Consider the following 13,628-nt stretch of genomic DNA (forward strand, 5'->3'; position numbering starts at 1 on the left):
AGGACGTAAAATACGTTCCCTTTAATGCATTTACTTAACCGCTTGCTTTTGTGACTGTTAAGCTGCTAAACATTTAGTTTAATAATTTATTTTATAACTGTTTTAACCTAGCATGCATCCACTGGGAGGAAAAGAAAATGGACTAAAAGTTTAGTCATGATCAGCCAAGCATATAAAGTGCATTAATTTATTAATGAGAAGGGCGTGCAGCCATGATGTTAGTTAATGAGTAGCTGCGTGTTGCGTGGTCACAAATGGGAAAGGCAGTGTTGGGTCAGATGACCTTATTTAATCAGCTGTATGTGTTTCAGACAGCAGAGAGCTCTTCAGCACACATCCTCCTCTTCATCGTCTGCGGTGGATCCTCAGCTGCTCTCTACAAACCCCCCACCACTGAAGAAACCGCTTGGACCTTCTGCTCCTCTGTTTAGTCATCCTTCAAACTAAGTGGACTGCAGAGAAGGAAGAGAAACAAAATCAAGAGTTTGTGGTTTAGTCGTCATCACCTGGAAACACTATGGAGATGTTACTGGTGAGTGTCAGGATGCTCTTCGTTCACCACACATCAGGTTTCGTCACATTTGGACAGTGCGGATTTTCTGGCGGGACATAATGTCTTCAGGCAGTTGTAGGAACGCCACAGAAACCCTTCACTTTCTGTTCCCCCTCAGGTTCACCCAGCTATCAAAGCCTTCATGTGTGGCTCCCTCAGTGGGACTTGCTCCACTCTGCTGTTCCAACCTCTGGACCTGGTCAAGACCCGCCTGCAGACGCTGCAGAGCGGCGTGCAGCCCGGGTGAGTTTGTGTATATGCACACGTTACTTTTAGTTTTCACCGCACACTTTCTTACCTGTTTTCTCCTAAAACTTTGATAATCACCTCAGACTGACGGTATCACACGTGAAGGCCGTGCTCATCCCTTCCGTCTGTTGCTGATTGATTTTTGTTCCCTCTGCAGCTCAGGCAGAGTGGGCATGGTGTCCGTGCTCCTCAGTGTGGTGCGGACAGAGAGGCTACTGGGACTGTGGAAAGGCGTTTCCCCGGTAGGCATGCCTCTAATTAAAACACAGACCAATATATTCTCCCTCTTGTCAAAGAAGTCTGCTTTACCGAGAAAAGCGTTTTGCTAAATCGGCACATCTGAGGCAGGATGTGAGTGAAAATGTGCTCTCCCCCCCCATCTGCTCCTCTAGTCTTTTGTCCGGACCATCCCAGGAGTGGGGATCTACTTCAGCACCTACCATTCCATGAAGCAGCACTTCCTGCAGGACCGCAGGCCGGGGGCCATGCAGGCTGTGCTCCTGGGAGGGGGCGCTCGGACGGTGGCGGGGGTCGTGATGCTGCCAATCACGGTCATCAAGACACGTTTTGAAGTAAGCAGTTTTCCTTTTGCTTCAGCTGATTTATAGGTGATTATTGCTCTTTAAGTTGTAGCTGCATTTCAGTCCAGCTATCTTTAATGAAAATTGTCTTGGAGGGTTATTCGGCTGCTAAATAATGAATTGTTATCCCTTAAAAGGCAGGTTATACTGGTGTTAATTTCAAGTAAAACTTATTGAATCTGTTTATATTGTGCAAAAATCAATGTCTACAAAACGTTTGTGCAGCTTCAGCTGAGGAAACGGCACACTGCGAGTTTGAGGCTAATTATAAAAGCTATCACTGAATCAAACAACAAAATGTAAACTTAAAGGTTAGCTAGAAGTAGCGAATGGTTAGCTAAAAGAATTGGCTAAAAAAAATGAAGGTGTGCCTAAATGTAGCCGAAGGCTAGGTAAAAGCTAAAATAGCAGCTAAAAACAAAATGGAGCTAATTTGCTGAATCATATTTCAAAGAGAACACATTGAAATATCTAAATGTAATTTTATGGGGAAAAATATTTGTAAATTTAAATATTAAAAAAATGTATAAAGTTACAAAACCCAGAAATTGTAGCACGAATGGCTAATTCAGCACAAAGTAGTTTGATTGCAGCGAGCGTACAGCAGACTAAAGAGAAGCAGCAGTGTGGTGCTGTCGTCTTTAACTCTGCGGTGTTCGATGTTTAGCGCGGTAGCTCAGTGTGTTTTTATCTGACCCACACGTCCTGTTCCAGTGTGGCAGGTACCGCTACGTGAGCGTGTGTGGGGCTCTGCGCAGCGTGTGTCAGACTGAAGGTCCTGCGGCTCTGTTCTCTGGTCTGATGGCCACTCTCCTCAGAGACGTTCCTTTCTCTGGGATCTACCTCATGTTTTACAGCCAGAGCAAAGCCTCGCTGCCACAAGGTGCGTCATCGAACGTCTGTGAGGGACGACAAATGGCTTCACGTACTTAACCTACAATCTTCTGTCCTCTTTGAAGAGATCAGCGCCTCGCCTTCAGCCCCCCTGGCTAACTTCACCTGTGGGATCCTGGCTGGTGTTCTGGCCTCTCTGATCACACAACCCGCCGACGTCGTCAAAACACACGTCCAAGTGAACCCACAGCTGAGGACCACAGAAGCCATCCGATCCATCTATACGGTAACTATCTCACTCCTCCTGCTCTTGGGTGATCCCGTCAGTAGCACTTTAATCACATCTCACTTGTCTTCTAAGGAGCGTGGACTCCAGGGCTTCTTCAGGGGCGCGGTTCCTCGCTCCCTGAGGAGAACCATGATGGCAGCCATGGCGTGGACCGTGTTCGAGCAGATGATGGAGCGCATCGGCCTCAAGTCCTGAAGAGGAGGGTTGAGAAGAAGCTCGCAAATCAAAGAAGATATGAAGTCAGAGCGAAGAGCTGGGCAGGCGCGCAGACAGGAAGTGCTGCAGTTGCTTTGCTCAAAGGAGCAGCGGCAGCTTTCAGGGACAAACTAACATTAGTGGTGAGCTCAGAACGCTCGCGCTGCGTGACCGACTCACTCTACGATGGACGAGGACCATGTGTTGGATGACATGTGTTTAAAGCTGGAGTGGAGGAGTCGCCACTCACACCCGTGTCTTATAATGTCACAATGTTTGAAACGATGCAGAAATGAAGATGCTCGGTGTTGTAGACCGTGCACGACCGCTGATCCGTGCTACAACTTACATGTTTTCTGCAGGACTTTTCACGTCTCTGTGGTTTCACCGCTGTGATTTTTTTTCAGAGCAGACGAATGAAGTGGCTCCGTTTATCTTTACAGATAGCGCTGAGATAGTCGTCAGACAGCTGACCTTTAACCTCTGCAGGAGTTTCAAACCCGGACTAACTCTCAGGACAAGAAACAGTCTCTATGATTTAACTGTGTCTTATTTATTCAATACTATAAAATGAAGTTGTGTAAAAATAAACAGAATATATATATATGTTTGCTTAAATTAAATGACTAATTTATTGTGACTGTTAGATAAATAAAAATTTTTAAAGATAATTGAACAATAAACATTTTTGTCTTGTTTATTTGTGTTTTCTCAGTTGAGCTTTAATGGCTCAGACATTTTATATCCAGATGTTGCAGAATGATTTTATAAAAACTGAATGCACAAGCTTGAATTTATTCTGGATATTCTTGAATTCACACTGGCTCAAAACTACATGTATGGTCACATATGTTCACTCCCCCCTCTAGTATTTGCTGAAATGTCCCTTATCAAGTTGCTCCTTCGACCACAGGCTTTTTATTTGTCCATGAAAGTTGTGAGCATGAGGACTTGGAAAAGAAGTCAAGTACAAACTTCCCATGTGGCTGCATCTAAGCAACAAAAAAGTTTTCTATCAAAAATTGGGTTGCCACGTCAAAATTCAAGATGGCCAACGCTATATACGTAAACTTTGTAAACTGATAACTTGCATATTGGTGTGGAGCGGCATCTAAAGGTTCCTTTAAAAAATTATGTTTCCATGTGAAAACAATAAATATATATTTATGTATACATGTGACTTATCTGTGCTGCTGATTATCTCCTGCTTTGTATTCATTCATACCATCTGCTCGCTAGACTCATGTTCGGGCTGCTGTTTAATGCACCATATTATTTTACATTATTAGTGTTTAGTGTGTATCTTGGATCCTTTTATACTGTCTATATTTTTATTTTTTGGTGCAACTGGGACCTTGAGTACATAATGTCGTTCCACCTCATGTACCACTTGTGATGCGAATGACAAAGAATTTTGAATTTGATAAATCAAACACATCTATCATTTGAGGAAACTATGCCTTCTTGTTTTTAAATTGCATAAAAGTATAGTTTCGTCAAATAATTAACATGCCCTTGGCCACCATCGGCCACCCCCTGGCTCCACCACTGCACCTGGTGATGGATTAAAATGGCTCCCTCCGTCAGTCTCTGACAAGAAAAACAAAAATCTACCTCCATTCTTCACGGTGTAACTCCTACCCACTTGAATATCTTACACCAAAAACATTTAGGTTTACTTCACTCTTATCTCGAAATCTTCAAACATTAACTACTCAAATCCTTGAGGATGGGGGACGTCTGCGTACCGCTTGTTGCATCAACAAGCTCCAAACTGATATTTGACTCTTGGCAGAATTGATGAGTTCATAGATATTGGTTGATTTATTGGCACATTCCCGACTTAAGCAGGCTCCCTTCATTTTTAGGTTATCTTAACTTTAGCTTGATTTATCAGGAACTTGTGTTTGGATCATTGTACTGTGATGAATGATCAACGTAAACATAGTTTCAATCATCTAGCTGTAAACCTGAGGTGAAGTAGAAGAGTTTGGACAAAGTTGTTGTCCTTCATTATTCTCTCCACTTTCAAAAGTGCACTACCCCACAGCATGATGCTACCACCACCATGCTTAACAGTCGTTACAGCCTTCTTAGGCTTGAAATCCTCACCTCGACGACTCCTAACAAACTTCTTGTCATTAGTAGCTGAAACTTTGTCTCGTCTGACCACGAAACTTTTCTCCAGAAGGTATTTGACTTGTCCATGTGGGCTGTTGCACAGTTCAGTCCATGAGTATTGGTCAATAGGTGCTGTCAAGCTTCAGCACCGCTTTTGAAAGGATTCAAGGGAATGTGCACGTAATTTTGACCCTGTGACTGTGGATTCAAGAAAATCCATAACGCATCCAAACTTCTGCACACACGTCTTGTTTTTAAAGCTTTGTGTTGTCCAAGTTAACCTTAAACCAACTACGAATGTCTTGTTTTCGACATCTGTGGTCAATAATTTGAGGTATTTCAATTTTATAAACTTCTGCACAGACAGCATTCTTGTTCAGTTTCCTTTTATTCACTGATAAAGACATAAAACCATAAAGTTGCGTGAGAGTCTTTTGTACGGGGTCAGTGTGTGGTGTAAAACAGCCCGAGGCACTCGGCTTGGCATGTTGCGAAGTCCTTATGAGAACACGAGGGCCAATAAGTTATCACGGCACTGCTGGAGATAAGCTGTACTGGGGGTGTGGTGACATGACATCAAATGGCAGAAAAGAACACCAGGTTGTAGGGCTCAGGTTAACACAGGAAACACAATTACACACAGATATTGTGTTTGTGTTTCTTTAACATCATCTAGAAGATGCATAACCGGATGTTTTGGATCTATGGAAATCATATCTGTGACACATTCAGAGATTCATGACGTAAATCAGTGAAAATCAATCAAATTTCTGTGATTTTTAACTCCAATTTTCATATTGTTGCCACCAAATACCCTTTTTTAAAATTATGTCTCAAATAATTAAATTTTGTATTAATTGTTCCTCCTCCTAGTCCCCTGGTTCTTATTCAAGCCAAGTCAGCACATGTGGATCACCAGCTAACTTATCTGGTTTATTTTTAATAGTGTATTATAACCAGGTCTTTTCAGGATTACAACTTTCTGGGCAACTTTTTCTCACCTGGCAATGTTTCGATAAATAATTTCTCAACCCCGTGCGTCCTTGTGTACATATTATGATCCTTTAGCCTGGAACACTTTATCTCCAGTAAATATGGTTTCAACACAGGTCAAGTTTTTCACCGAGAAGTCAGCGTCTCAGCATTGTCTTAATATGGTCTTTCCATCTCCATTGTCTTAATATGGGATATTCATCCGACCCACGGGCCGTGTCCACTGGTAACCTCTTCCTCTGTTGCAGCAACCAGCATAAAACCGCCACCTAGCGGTCACAATGTAGAACTACACCACTCACAAAAAACCGACCAATCACACGCCTGGAAATCTGGTATAAAAATGACGTCACGTCCTCTGAGCGCTCTCTTTTTCACCGTGTGCGCTGACTTCCAAACGGCGTTGTTTCGTGGTGAGTTTTATTCGGTTTTATTTCGGCCGTAATGAAAGTTAAAAAAGACCGACGACACAAAGAAAAGCTGGACTGGTTCAGTGTCCAGCTGCGGAGCAGAAAAAGTGTCACTTGTCGCCTCCAAAACCGCCTTTATTTCATGATTGTCAAAATGCTAACGTTAACGGCTAACAAGTTAGCCTTGAACACGCGTTCATCTTTTTTTTTTTCAACACCTAATTCTTTTCACGTGCAGTTAAACATCACGTGTTTATCGCAATACTTCTCTGAGATGTCTGCTAATATTAGTACTGATCCTAAGAGGCATTGCATTTATTTCATTATTTTTTTCGCTTTAAGAGGCCGCTTATGACCGGAAGCTTCATAGCTAGCAGCGCATGAGGTGGCGGACTCAATTTCCCAGAAGGCCTTAAATTACACAAAAATTCAAGAGCCTAGTATTAAACTGAAGATATTATTTTTTATGTTTGTTTCTGCTGTTTAAAGTGAGTTTTAGCAACAATAAAACAAGTCTTTCTATTCTGGCTATTAAATATTGTCATGCTTTTGTTTTTTCCAAATGTTATCCATTGTAGATGTTAATATTTTCTTAAGATGTTTATGACCATTTAAGTGTGCCATGAACTACATTTTATAAATGATAATAAATTAAAGTCGTGTAGTTAAGAACCTTACCTTTTTGTCTTCGTACTTGCAGATATTATTTGCTTTTTAACAATGTGTAAGTTTGTGATGCTAAAGCTTTCTATCCATTTGATTCTGTACCAGCTCTCCCACTTAAATCGTAACGCAGGGAAAGTGGTCACGATGTCCGGAGGTCTGGATGTCCTTCAGATGAAGGAGGAGGATGTGCTGAAGTTCCTGGCTGCAGGAACCCACCTGGGAGGCACCAACCTGGACTTCCAGATGGACCAGTACGTCTACAAGAGAAAAAGTGACGGTGAGTGGTAGGAGGATTCGGCGCAGCATCAGTACCACATGATTTAAAATTAACATCCGTTTTCTTCTGTTCACCAGGTGTTTACATCATAAACCTGAAGAAGACCTGGGAGAAGCTGCTCCTGGCAGCCAGGGCTATTGTTGCAATCGAGAACCCAGCTGACGTGTGCGTCATCTCCTCCAGAAACACCGGACAGGTACAAGGGTAAAAACTTGATTAAAATTCATATAACGGTTTTAAAGATTAACCTTTTTATTTTTTTCCTGTTTTCACATTACGGATGCTTTTTTTGCTGGTACACTGGTATAATCGAGATTTTAAACTCGAAACACAATTTATAGTTTCGTCACGGTAAAGTGTCATGATTAATGCACACTGTTAAAACCAGGCACTTCGATAGTGTTTTGGTGTCGGAAGTGTGCGAGAGTAAGTTGGCCGGGGTTTCGCTAACACCATGAGGACGTCGGTCCTATGACTGGGGTTTGATAGTGACCTGAGCCACAGTTTATTTTTTAAATTAAAGTGTCTAATAGATTAAATTTGCATGTCTTGAGGGTTAACTTGTTCTCTTTGTCCACTGCAGAGGGCTGTGCTGAAGTTTGCCTCTGCCACCGGTTCTACCACCTTCCATGGCCGCTTCACCCCCGGTACCTTCACCAATCAGATCCAGGCTGCTTTCAGAGAGCCCCGCCTCCTGATTGTGACTGATCCCCGCGCTGACCATCAGCCTCTGACAGAGGCTTCGTACGTCAACATCCCCACCATCGCCCTGTGCAACACCGACTCCCCACTGAGATACGTGGACATTGCCATTCCTTGCAACAACAAGGTGAGACTGACTGAACGAGGATGTGAGAACTCATCCACCTTGCTTGCTGTTAGCCTTGACGTTTTTCTAATGGGCAATTGTTTCAGGGTCACCACTCTGTGGGTCTCATGTGGTGGATGTTGGCAAGAGAGGTTCTCAGGATGAGGGGAACCATCTCCAGGGAGCACCCATGGGAGGTCATGCCTGACTTGTACTTCTACAGGGACCCTGAAGAGGTAAGAAGCGCTCTTCTGGTGATGTTACTGTAGATGATGGTCTGGGTGACCCCCTGCTGTATAATGTTTGTGTTACAGATTGAGAAGGAGGAGCAAGCTGCAGCCGAGAAGGCCGTAGTAAAGGAGGAATTCCAGGGCGAATGGAGCGCGCCTCCTGCTGAGTTTGCCCAGCCTGAGGTGGCTGACTGGGCTGAGGGCGTTGCTGTGCCCTCTGTTCCCATCCAGCAGTTCCCTGCAGGTAAGATCAGTCAAACTGATTGTTACATTTATTTTACTGATGCCTAATAATACTTTAAACTCTGTTACAGCTACTGCTGCTACAGCTGCTGCCGCCGTCGCTGCACCACCGGTCAAGACTGGTGAAGTCTTTTCTGGTGAGTTAGTGCAGCCTCTCCTAAACGTGATGAAAGTAGTTTCTGTAGGTCCCTTGGCTCAGTGTGACATTTCTTCTTTGCAGCTGAAGACTGGAGTACTCAGCCTGCCACAGATGACTGGTCCACTGCTCCCACTGCTCAGGCCTCTGACTGGGGTGGTGCTACTTCTGACTGGGCTTAAACCTTTGACCATGGCAACAATAAATGTGTTTTACACTTTGACTTGTTTTATTAATTGTCCTGCTTTTTGGTGTTAAAATGGTTGAGTAGTTCTGAAAACAAACCCTTTTGGATTCTGATTACGTAATCAAGTGTTGCAGTAATGAAAGCTTTAATCGGTTCATATCAAAAACTCATCGTGATCCTGAAAAAGTTTCAAACTGATCACTGGTAGTTTGCCTAACCACTGGGCAGTCTTAAAATACATGTTAATTGGTTTAAATTAATGTTTTGAAAACGGTTGTAATGGCTTTGAAACATAAAATTTCGTATTCAGGCCTGAATATTGTAAGATTATGCTCATCAGTGCCTTGGTTTAAACAAAAGATCTTGATCAAATTCATCTACACCCCCAGTATAAGATCAAACGGTACATGAAACCAGCAGATGGAAGCTGCAGAGATTTTAATACGTCTAGCATTTTTCTGACCCGTTGACAAAATTTCAATGAAACCAGTATTAACCTAAAAAAAGTGACTATTGGTCACAAATTGATTTATTTTCAAGAGAGATCTGTTATGGGGGAGATTCTGCAGCCTTCCAAAATAAAAATGTTTGGTTTGAACCATCTTAGCAACACAACAGGATTTTTTTTTTTTTAATGCACAGAATATTTTTAGATTAGGTAGATTTTTCTACCTGGATTATTGAGCATGCATCAGGAATGCACAGAATATAAACTCATATTTCCAGAGACTGTTTATGGATAACATTTAACCTAAAAAACTTTTACTATACACTAAACGTGCAAGTTCACAGTAATGCATGTCAATCGAATTTTCTATTACAGTAAATATTTTAGTTTTTTTTTTAATTACTACTCTTGAAGTAAATTTACATTCGGCATTTTTATAATTCAAATGGAACCGAAACGTTCACATACAAACAATTGTATAATCGGATGTTTCAACCATTTCGGGTCGAAAAGCCTTCAAATATGAAGGTCCTCCATGCCAGGACCCTCTCAAGGGGCAGGTGTTGTGCTAAAAACAAGCACCATTTAAATCAAAAACATGTCCATTACACACACCACGCTGCAAAGCGCTTGTTTTGACTAGTAAACGTCAAACGTGATATTTTGAATCGTGTTTTTCAGTACTTTCAAGGTCAAAGTTATTTCACATACGGCGAATACACGGTGTTTTATGGAAAACGCAAGTTGCCGAAACAAATTCTGCCATTAAAAACAAACAAAACTTTTCTGCCGTGTAATTTTATTTTATCCGTTAATATTAGTTTCACATATTTTTGAAGTACTTAAAAATATTGAGAGCAATAATCAATCATTTTAAAAGTGTTTGGGTGGGGGGTCAAATCTGGCAGGTACTTGGTCTACTATGCCCTAAAAAGCACCCCGAACACTATAATGAATGAACAATGAACGAATTCACATCCGTTTGTCTTTTTAAACTTTTATTCGAATTTATTTACAGTTCCCATTAAAAGAGAGAAAAACTCATTCGCGTGGTTTCAACCAGTGTAGTGTTTCTATATTTGAGTGACGCTTTCTTTAAAATGAGGGTTTTTGGCAGCAGGTGTACTTTTTACGGCACAACACTAGTTATCGCGCCTGCGCAGAACTGTCATCTTGTCCACATTCGCGCTTATCTGTCAGGTGGGCGTGGTTTGGCGCTGCCATTGGTGAAACGCGGTTCCTCTTCCTCTCTGGTTTCTGCTTTCTTTTCGTACGCCCAGCCTCTGAATAATGATAATAATGATCAAGATGGCTACTTCAAAATTCTCCATACGGTAGCTGGACACAAATGTTTATGGAAAAGCCGGATTTCCCTTTTCTTCCAGACCCTCGTAGGTGACGGGGCCAGGATTTCCGCTATATGGATTAAAACGGGTCGCGAGGAGAAGTCGTTGTGTTGCCTGCAGGACTCATTCTGAGCGAGCTAGCTAGCAGAGCAACGAGCTAGCTGTCGATTTATTTCCGAGCAGCTGCCGCTCAGAGGAGTGCTGCTGAAATGGCAGAGCCGAGGAAAGTGCCCTTCGTCACCATCTCCTCCTTCGGCAGCTCGCCGCAGACCCCGGAGCCCGGCAAGAAGCGCCGCCGCGAGGACGAGGCCGTCGACATCACTTTTGGGAAAGATGGTGGAGGTGCCGCGGCGGTCGGCGGGTTAGGAGGTGGCGGAGGAGGAGGAGGAGGTCTGTTCGGGAAGGAGGGCGACGCCAACAAAACCGGGGAGGAGAAGCCGACCGTCCGGCTGAGCCTCACCCTGACAGAGCCGAACGACCGAGGGTCCTCGGAGTTCAACTACGGCGAGCTGCTCCACACAAAAACTTCTCCTTCATCTCAGGTCAGACAGCAGACATGACACCATGTTAACAAAGAGGGGCTGACCTGGCAGTTATCAGGCAGCTGCCTGCTCCCCGCGAGCAGCCCCCACTCATAAAACTTTATAAATTGTTGAGTTTAAATCACAACATGTGCATTCACAGTTGCAGTAAGTTTGTGGAAATGTTGCCAGATTTAGAAAACGTGCACCCACAGGACAAATGAAACGAGCCTAAACAAATCATAGCAGCAAACACATGGCATGCTCCTCTTTAGTCCGTTTTATTTCATATGAATCACGTGGTCTGCAGTTGAGCATCGTGTTTTGAGGTTGTTGTGTATTATAATAACCTTATCTTCTCAGATGTTTAAATTAATCCTTGTTCCTGACAGACAGCCACTGGGTTGTTGGTCTCCTTTTACCTTGGGCTACTTTTATTTTGAAAAGTCCCAACTGCATCCATGAGTAGCTTTTGATGAATGTGTCTATATTTTTCTGATGGCAAGCCTCAGTTATCTTAATTTCTTTGCCTAACTTTAAAAATCTACCGCTGACATCACACTTTGTTGCCATTTCTCCAAATATTGCATTTATGATTGTTTGTCTGGGGGTCGTTTGGTCCCTGAAAATGTTTAGGGTCATGTTTGTGAAGTTTTCTATATGATGACAATATTTTAAACCTTTTTTATTTGTGAAACGGTTGCAGTTTTTTCTGGCGACCCATCATATAGGCATTGATGAGCCCCATATTTGAACAAAAAGGGAGTTTTCTCTGCACGCGGACTAATTTTCTGACTGCTGAGGTTTTAAAATTGTCCATCTCAACAGAATCACAAATTGTCCTTTTGTATCAGATTCAATATTCAAATGTTTGCATGACTCCGGATTCAACAGCGCTGGGTTAATTCATGCTTTTGCCACTTTGTAGTTTTTTGCAGTTTGGTCTTTTCGCACCCAGACTTTAGTGGGTAAAAAAATGCAACAAATAACCTGCTGTGATTTTATATGTACAAAATCAGACTACAAGGATACGGTGCTCTGTACAAAGAACGGTGAACGTAGAGTTAATTTGGAGCCGTGTTGGATGTACAGTGTAATCTACTGGATTACACGTATATGACCTCTGTGTCTTTTTTCATTCAGTTCATTCAACCTTTATTTATACAGGTTAGTCTCATTGAGTCACGAGGACTCCTTTACAAGAGAGACCTGCTTTAGACAGAACATATAAAGTGCAGACAACAATAATGATAAACTACAGTAAAAATGCAATTAAAATTAAATTAGTGTTATAAAACAATAAATCAACGTGCCAGATATAAAACAAGGGGGACCCGCTTGTAGGGGAAACACTGGCGTTTTTACGTCATGAAATTGGCACATCATGATACAATTTATTTTCCCGGGCAAGCTTTTTTTTACCGGTATTATCGTGAACGATATGATATGGCTCAGCCCTAGCCTGAGAGCGCACGCTGTAACTGCACTGACTGACTGTGTGACAAGTGGGAGGAGCTATAAGAAGGTAGCAGACTAAGGAGGGATTTATAGATGAAGATGAACCAGTGTGAGAGCCTACGTGTAGATAATGATGACCACCTGACCAAGGAGTACAGAGTGCACTGGTGGGTATGGTAGTTACAACCAGTTATGAATCTTAGTGTGCCATGGTAGACAGCATCCAACATCTGCAAGCAGCTGGCAGGAGCATTCATGTAAATAATGTCACCATAGTCAATGGCTGGCAGGAAGGTAGAGGTTACAAGGTGTTTTCTGGCTTTCAGAGTAAAGTAAGATCTATTTCTAAAAAAGAAACCCAGTTTTAATTTCAATTTCTTTATCAAGTTTTTGACGTGGTTTAAAAGACAGATGTGGATCAATCCCAAGTATTTATAAGAATCTACAAACTCTACAGGAACACCATGCATGGATGAGATGGGAGGAAGAGTTGCTGGCATCGACTTTCTGTTGGAAAACAACATCCTTTTGGTTTTGTCAGCATTTAGCACCAGTTTGAGGTGGAATAAGTCTGATTGAATGATGTCAAATGAAGACTGTAGAAGCTGGAAAACCTTGGCAACTGTGTTAGCTCTGCAATAAACAACAGTGTCGTCGGCATAGAAATGCAAGGATGTGTCAGGAGTGTTTTGGCCTACATTATTTATATAAATTGTAAAAAGAGTGGGACCCAAAACTGAGCCTTGTGGCACACCATTTAGTGACAGTTAGGTAGCTAGATGAAGTGCCGAACACATTGCCTCGGACCTGAGAGATGGTTTGAGAACCAGCCAACAGTGTGATCTGAGAAGGCAGTATCTGAGAGCTTGTAGCACAAGATGTCATGATCTACAGTATCGAAGTCTCTGGACAGCTCTAAGAAAAGTGCAGCACAGCGATCCTTAACATCCAAAGCTTCAACATCATTAAAGACCTTTAGCGAAGCAGTCGTTGTGCTGTGATGTTTCCTGAAGCCAGATTGGAGAGAATATAAAATATTAAGAGTCCTAATACTTCTTGACTTGAGTATTTATCAGTTTTTCT

At 42.4% G+C, this 13,628-nt stretch overlaps 3 protein-coding genes and 1 non-coding gene across 4 annotated transcripts in view; all 4 read left to right on the forward strand.

The window, feature by feature from the left end:
• Positions 1–514: 514 nt before the first annotated feature.
• Positions 515–2,886, forward strand: LOC119421494 (mitochondrial glycine transporter A-like). The gene is made up of 7 exons (XM_037688844.1): positions 515–532; positions 672–796; positions 960–1,044; positions 1,195–1,374; positions 2,098–2,266; positions 2,343–2,503; positions 2,579–2,886. The coding sequence occupies exons 1-7, from the start codon at positions 518–520 to the stop codon at positions 2,699–2,701; spliced, it is 858 nt and encodes a 285-aa protein (XP_037544772.1). The 5' UTR covers positions 515–517; the 3' UTR covers positions 2,702–2,886.
• A 3,274-nt stretch (positions 2,887–6,160) lies between these two features.
• On the forward strand, positions 6,161–8,808 carry rpsa (ribosomal protein SA). Its single transcript, XM_037688845.1, has 8 exons — positions 6,161–6,228; positions 6,997–7,168; positions 7,246–7,364; positions 7,752–7,997; positions 8,084–8,212; positions 8,291–8,450; positions 8,521–8,586; positions 8,670–8,808. The coding sequence occupies exons 2-8, from the start codon at positions 7,036–7,038 to the stop codon at positions 8,765–8,767; spliced, it is 951 nt and encodes a 316-aa protein (XP_037544773.1). The 5' UTR covers positions 6,161–6,228; positions 6,997–7,035; the 3' UTR covers positions 8,768–8,808.
• Positions 7,536–7,674, forward strand: LOC119422231. The gene has a single exon (XR_005187402.1). It is a non-coding gene; the product is annotated as a small nucleolar RNA SNORA62/SNORA6 family (small nucleolar RNA).
• Positions 8,809–10,424: 1,616 nt separating the features above from the next.
• The window catches only part of ubn2b (ubinuclein 2b), a gene marked incomplete in the record, with an annotated part of 27,746 nt that continues 24,542 nt past the window's right edge, over positions 10,425–13,628 (forward strand). The window contains 1 exon segment of the mRNA XM_037689440.1: positions 10,425–11,108. Coding sequence (XP_037545368.1) covers positions 10,776–11,108 — 333 coding nt within the window.

This window comes from Nematolebias whitei, chromosome 15 (genome assembly GCF_014905685.2).
Source record: "Nematolebias whitei isolate Nwh7 chromosome 15, NemWhi1, whole genome shotgun sequence".
NCBI lineage: Eukaryota > Metazoa > Chordata > Actinopteri > Cyprinodontiformes > Rivulidae > Nematolebias > Nematolebias whitei.

Bases quoted from the DNA above. Each gene is read 5' to 3' on its own strand.
- rpsa (XM_037688845.1), top strand. From the start codon at position 7,036: ATGTCCGGAGGTCTGGATGTCCTTCAGATGAAGGAGGAGGATGTGCTG. The intron at 7,169-7,245 runs GTGAGTGGTAGG...TCTGTTCACCAG, and splicing joins CTACAAGAGAAAAAGTGACG to GTGTTTACATCATAAACCTG. The intron at 7,998-8,083 runs GTGAGACTGACT...CAATTGTTTCAG, and splicing joins CCATTCCTTGCAACAACAAG to GGTCACCACTCTGTGGGTCT.
- LOC119421494 (XM_037688844.1), top strand. The intron at 1,045-1,194 runs GTAGGCATGCCT...CTGCTCCTCTAG, and splicing joins TGTGGAAAGGCGTTTCCCCG to TCTTTTGTCCGGACCATCCC. The intron at 2,267-2,342 runs GTGCGTCATCGA...TCCTCTTTGAAG, and splicing joins CAAAGCCTCGCTGCCACAAG to AGATCAGCGCCTCGCCTTCA.